The following is a 6,000-nucleotide window of genomic DNA, read 5'->3' as shown; positions in this document are numbered from 1 at the left end:
TGACACAGCCACGGTCCCACACAGAGTGCAAATACAATCCGCATGGGTCTACTTTGACTTTCTTTTAATTATAAGGATTTTCACTTTTTGTACCTCAAGCTGCAGACCAAATCAGGATAGATGTTCCCTTTCTGTAGCCACCACTTAGATGGAAAAATAACACGAAGGACAGGATTTCATAGCTTTAGCTGCTTTGATTCAGTAAAGGAAATGCTTAATGTGAGTAACAGCATCCTTAATCAGCCCAGCCCTTGCACTCAGTTCAAAATACCTTGAAGTAAAATCAGTGATGAAGTAAGGCCTTTGTCAAGTTTAGCAGCCAAACAAGAAAGGCAATCTAGCTGTGTTGACATAATCCATTATTTCAGTGAGGGCTGTGAGACATAAAACAGGTTTGGAAATCCAGTATCTTCACAATAGATGAGCTATTCAACACATTAGTAAATTTAAGCTATTGGATTTTGTGGTAGTTACATCAGTCCTTTTGTCAATATTGAAATATTCTTCAGTACTGAAAGAATTCATACTGGTCACTTCCAATCTCAAGACACAAAAAAGGAAAGATAAATATTAATCAAAACATTTCTTTCATGAGTGTTTTATTTGAATTTATATAATATCCACAAAAATAGAAACAGTCTCTAGAACCATTTTGTGAATATATAATCTCCAAGCCGAGATTTACAATGGCAATAGTGAAATATCTAGCTTGGGTTTGTTGCCACACGTAGACATTGAAGATGATGCTGTGAGAAGCAAGCAGGAATTATGCAATGTGCTGCAGAAAGACGAAAATTTAACTAAACATTTTAATGTCTATGTAGTTCAACAACCTACATACAGTTTATCAGGATGTTTTTTGTGCAGAAAATATTGAGAGTGCTCATGCCAACACCTTTGACATTGTGATTTGCATGTAACTGTATAAATACAATATATTTTCCTATCTAGAGCTTTATACATATGAAAAATTATGGTACAATAAAAATCTATACACATGGTGCTACCAGTTCAGCAGCAGCTAACTTAAAGGAGACATCTGAAAATATGATTGCTCAGCCTCTGAAATATAAAATATAAGAGCAATCAGAAATGCTTTTTGTCTAAATAGCAATTTACATTAAAATTCATCTCTTCATTTTCTCCGTTTGCTTAGGTCTGATAAAAAGAATCTCTTTGGCTGGTTGCATCTGTCCTTGGCAAGAACTGTAATTTTAAACAGTCCTTTGTGTTTGTCTTAGGCAAAGGCTAATATATTTGTAAAATAGAGTAAATGTTGGCTGTCTTCTATTCCAGCTTTGTGCTATTGTAATGCTGAATGACAAGTACCTAGTCTGAAAAGTTCTGCAGAGTGGAAACAGAAACTTGCATGATTTCCACGTGTTGAAAGATGGGACAGTGGAAGACACATTTATACTGCACCCCAGCATAAATCACTCTCTACATTTGTACAGTATGCTTCTAAATAAAGCTTTATATTTCAAAACCTTTAAAAGCAGGTTTAGCTACAGCTCAGCAACCAAATGGTGACACTCATGTATCACTGGTTCATTTTATCTCCCAAGAAATTTCATGAGAGATCAGGTAAAAAGCAGGTTTGTGAAGGTATTATAGTCAGTTGCTGTAGGATATATGTTAACCTATAAGGTACAACTATATTGCAGATCTGTGATGGTACCACTGATTTCAGATTTTAACCCAAGGTTTGGACTGGGATGTGGTGTGAAGAGCATGGAGCAAAGGGCTACACATAATCAGGTGGGGGGAAGAAATGATCTTAGGAGCAAAGTGCTCTCCTCATCTGGAGGCCTGATTCTTGTTATATGAACTACAAAATTATGGTAAAGGAAGTGGAATGTAGCAAATTAAGCTAAAAAAGGAAATTAATTGAGTTGCGTGAAAGCAAGCAAGGCTGGCACAGTCAGTCAAAAAAAAAATAGACTGAAAGAAAAAAATGCTTTGAAGTACACAGGCTTATTATTTGATTTGTAAATAAGATGAACCTCTCTCCACCCAGGTTATGAAAAATAAGAATTGTCATGTATGGGTAATTGATGGTGACGGCTCTGGCATACACAGTGTAGGAGGCAGTGTTACTGTTTAACATGCCCTACATGTGTAGATAACAAGTTAGGCTCTCATGTTTGCCTACAAATTGTTGCTAAGCGCATTTTATAACCTTTATATTGATACTTCTGTTGTCTCTTGGTTTCATCTCTATTTCCTTTCAAGACAAACAAAAAATGGAATATCCTGCAACCTCCAGCTGTACCCTGCTGAATTTCAAGCTAATACAGATTCAAACCCAAGGGACTCCTGAGAAAACGGATATTGGACGGATTTAATGTTTTTAATCTCAATTTTTTTTCTTTCTTTTTTTATCTTGGACTTCTCAGCCCTTGTTATTGTTTTCCAAAGTCCCCATCCCTGAAAAAGTGAGTTGGTATTGATCTTGGTTTCACCTCTGTTAACATCACCAAGAAAATCCTGTTTCTCAACTCCCACATCTCATGTACTCAGTGACCTGGTGAAGAGCTGCCTCCTCTAGTTTTTATTTCCCCATGTCCTGGATGTGGTTGGTGTCAGCAGGAAGCATTTGTGGAGAGAGAAAGAAAAAGCTGCCAATGAACATACAGTATCTGCACAGCACTGCTAGAGATGAGCCCAAAATACCGACCCAGATCTGAATGTCCCCAAAATCTCAATGCCTTTAAGTTGACGGGTTTTTCTCCAACCAAGAATTCCAAGCACAACTTGGAAATACAAATACAAATACAATACAGAGTTAGACTTGAGAAAAAGCAAAGGGAAAACTAATATTTTACACAAAGGGGTTTTTTGCATTTCTCAAAGGTTTCTTGAAAGTATCTGTCCAAGTGAGACTTGACCTGCCAGGAGGATCATACAACTTGAAGAAACTGCAGACCACTTCCTCATGTCATGGGACTAACATATGTTCTGCTTGCCCATCTCCTCACAGTTCTACATGGCATGGATTTGAATGCTTTAATTAGGAGTGCAAGAGCACAAGAGGACTATAAATATTCCTACTGGGAAACAAGTGCCTTTTGGTAGGTTTGCACAGTCAGAAAACAATCATCTTCCTTCAATATCTTTTGGTCCCCAAGTCTGACTCCCTTCCTGCAGTTCACCTCCAAGATATTAGTTAAAACAAATAGCCCTTTTCCTGGGATGAGCTGGATGCTCTTTGGAGATTAGGATACTCCGTATCAGATAAGGTCTGGTCCTAAACTTCTGCCTGCAAAAGAAGGTCACAGTGCTGGAGGTAGTATGGGTTCTCCACATAAATGCTGACAGCCACCTTGCTGAGCCACTGCTTTCTGTGGCTGCGATAAACCAACTGAAGAGGAACCCACTGTCTAATTCAACAAGCAGCTGAAAGCCAGCAAAGCGTTAAAACACTCAGAAATCAGAGAAGGGAAGGAACAAGTAGTATTGGCCAATGAAAGCTATAAACCAGCTGACTATGGAAGAAGGCTACTTGGCTCAGAGATGCTTTACTGTTTTCTCCACTTGTAGTTGCCTTCCAAAGTGGATTATCATACTCCCTAAATGCCCTAGTATTTAGCTCCTTCCCTTTCTTTTCACGACTCATAAATCACATTATGCCTGTATGATTTAAAAAAAAAAAGAGGAAAACTTCACAAGAAGGGAAAAATAATCGTAATTCTATAATGTTAACTTATATCACAGAAAACTGTGTACATTTTTTCCCCATACAGGACTTACTTCAAATAAAATAATTTTAACACCAATAATGATAATGTTCTTTCTTCCCGACAGAAGTAGAATTGTTTTTTCACCCCAGTTTGGTACATAAATATAAGAAAATAGTCTTTGAATATTTACATCCACGTGTTTTAAATGTTATTTCTTGATATATTTAATTCTCATTTTCTCTCCAACCACGGGCATTCTTTCCAAATTTATATACTAATCTCCGACCATCCACACGCTCCAGGATTTCTCTTTTATAGTAGTATCTGTTAAAATAAAAACATACAACAAAAATTTAAGAGTAAATTCATCTATGGTGCTAAAAGGCCACTGCCAACTAGACAATTCCTCGGCTGGCTTAAAAAGTCTTTATTTTCTGTTGAGAGATATATATAATACCTAAGATCATTATCACTGAATGACAGAGAAGGAAAAATGGAAGTCTCCTTTTTACTTTATATTGATTAGCTTCTGAGTTCGAAGTTTACCATATATAAGGTAAAAGCATATTGCTATATTTATCTCACACCCTTATTCCATGGGGATTTGTTCCCAGATAAGCCAGGATCTGAAATCAGACCAGGAAAAAACCTCAGCTTCCATTTAAAAGTACATTTTCAACTTCCAGAGATTATGGAAAAATGCTCAAAATGTTAAATCAAACGGGAAAGAAAGTCCTAACATAGAATTTGTAAACCTATTTTAGGATAATGGGTCTGGGATATGACTAGTTTCTGAACATTGCTGAAAATAACAAGGTCTCTGGCCATTACTGGGCCATTTAAGCCTCTCCAGTTCAGTAGTAGGTGAACTTTTATCTTTCTGCAACAAAGTTTCCTTCCTACTTTTGTTGTTTGGGTGGAGAGCAATAGAATATATATATATATAAACAACTGTTTATGTTATATATACTATAGTATATAGAAACAGGAGAGGAAGAAAAGACAAAGAAGAATATAATCCTACAATGTCAGAATTAGTGGGAGAGATTTAGCTGTCAAAGAAAGCAACTGATGCTGTTGACAAATCACTTTTAAACGTCAAACAGATTCTCCATTCAGCTAGTGTGTTTATGTGCTGCAGTCTTCCTCAGCAACATTTCAGCTCACCTCATAGCCCGGCTGAGTTTCTCGTAAGTCATGCTGCTGTTGTTTTTCTTCTTTCCCCAGAGCTGAGCCACAGCTTCAGATTTTAAAAATCTGAAGACACCTTCTGACCGGTCTTCCCACTTGATTAATCCTGGATTTTTCTCAGGATTGAGAAGAATATCTCGAATAAATTCCCAAAGATGAGTTCCTCGAGGGTCTGAAAGAGGAAAGGAGGTAGGAAAAAGGAGTGTCTCAGGAGCTTTCTGGGCTCTAATTGCCATTTTTATGTCATCTGCAGAGGGTGAACACTCAGTAGGGACAGGCCATAGTTCTGGAGTGCAGGACCCCTGTCTCAGAGATATAAAGGCAAAAAGCACTGGCAGGCCTTACACTGAGGCTGGAGGTAAGTGTCAGCCTCAGGCAGTCTGAGCCCTTTGGCAGGCAGGTAGGAGCCCTGGCAAGCAGAGGAAACAGAGTCCAAACCACCCACTGCTTCCTTCTGCCTTTGGCATTCTTTCTGCCTTGAAGAGAACATGTTTAAGCCTTCCCCTCATCTCATTTACCCATTTTTCCTGATACTCTTCTACAGCACAACATCTAACCTGATATTATTGTGTGGTACATGAAACAGCCAAGCTTACTGTGAAGCAGGCACTGAACCTCCGAGCACTTAAAAGACAGACAGAAGGCACAGGAGGTGAAATGCCATTCCACAAGAATGAGTAAGTAAGAAGGTGTAGAGTGGATAGGGGGACAGTAACAAAACTAGCCAGCCAAAATTGTATGTGAAAAGCATATTAAAAAGCTTGACAACGGTATAGAAAAGGCAAAAACAGATCTGCAAGTTCAGCAGATAGACCTCCCAGTTTAAACACAAATGCATCCCACAGTTACTATAGAGATGGCATCAGAAAGCCCAGGTCAAAAAAAAAAAAAAAAAAGATTAAAAAAATGCAACAATTCAGATGAAGTAGTTTATGAATGAAGAATAACAAACAAACTGACAAGGTTAGCCAGAAAGACAGCAGTCCTTTGGTCTGACTTCAAAAGTATGCAATTAGACCAAATTAAGAAGGAAAGAAGCTAGTCAAAGATGTGAAGATAACTCAGAAATGGTATACAGTGCAACATAAGTAGAAATGGATTTTAGTCAACTAATACAATATTTTTCCTT

At 37.8% G+C, this 6,000-nt stretch overlaps 1 protein-coding gene across 1 annotated transcript in view; it reads right to left on the bottom strand.

Moving 5' to 3' along the window:
* Window positions 1-2,143: 2,143 nt before the first annotated feature.
* EHF (ETS homologous factor) overlaps window positions 2,144-6,000 on the bottom strand; it is a 45,384-nt gene continuing 41,527 nt past the window's right edge. The window contains exons 8-9 of the mRNA XM_039383912.1: window positions 4,848-5,043; window positions 2,144-4,004 (exon numbers count right to left, since the gene is read on the bottom strand). Coding sequence (XP_039239846.1) covers window positions 3,905-4,004; window positions 4,848-5,043 — 296 coding nt within the window. The 3' untranslated portion in view covers window positions 2,144-3,904. The remainder of the gene's footprint in view (window positions 4,005-4,847; window positions 5,044-6,000) is intronic.

This window comes from Pipra filicauda, unplaced genomic scaffold, assembly GCF_003945595.2.
Source record: "Pipra filicauda isolate LSUMZ 115617 unplaced genomic scaffold, ASM394559v2 scaffold32_size4067784_pilon, whole genome shotgun sequence".
Taxonomy (NCBI): domain Eukaryota; kingdom Metazoa; phylum Chordata; class Aves; order Passeriformes; family Pipridae; genus Pipra; species Pipra filicauda.
The sequence above is the reverse complement of the archived record's forward strand: the minus strand, read 5'-3'. Positions and strand labels throughout refer to the sequence as shown.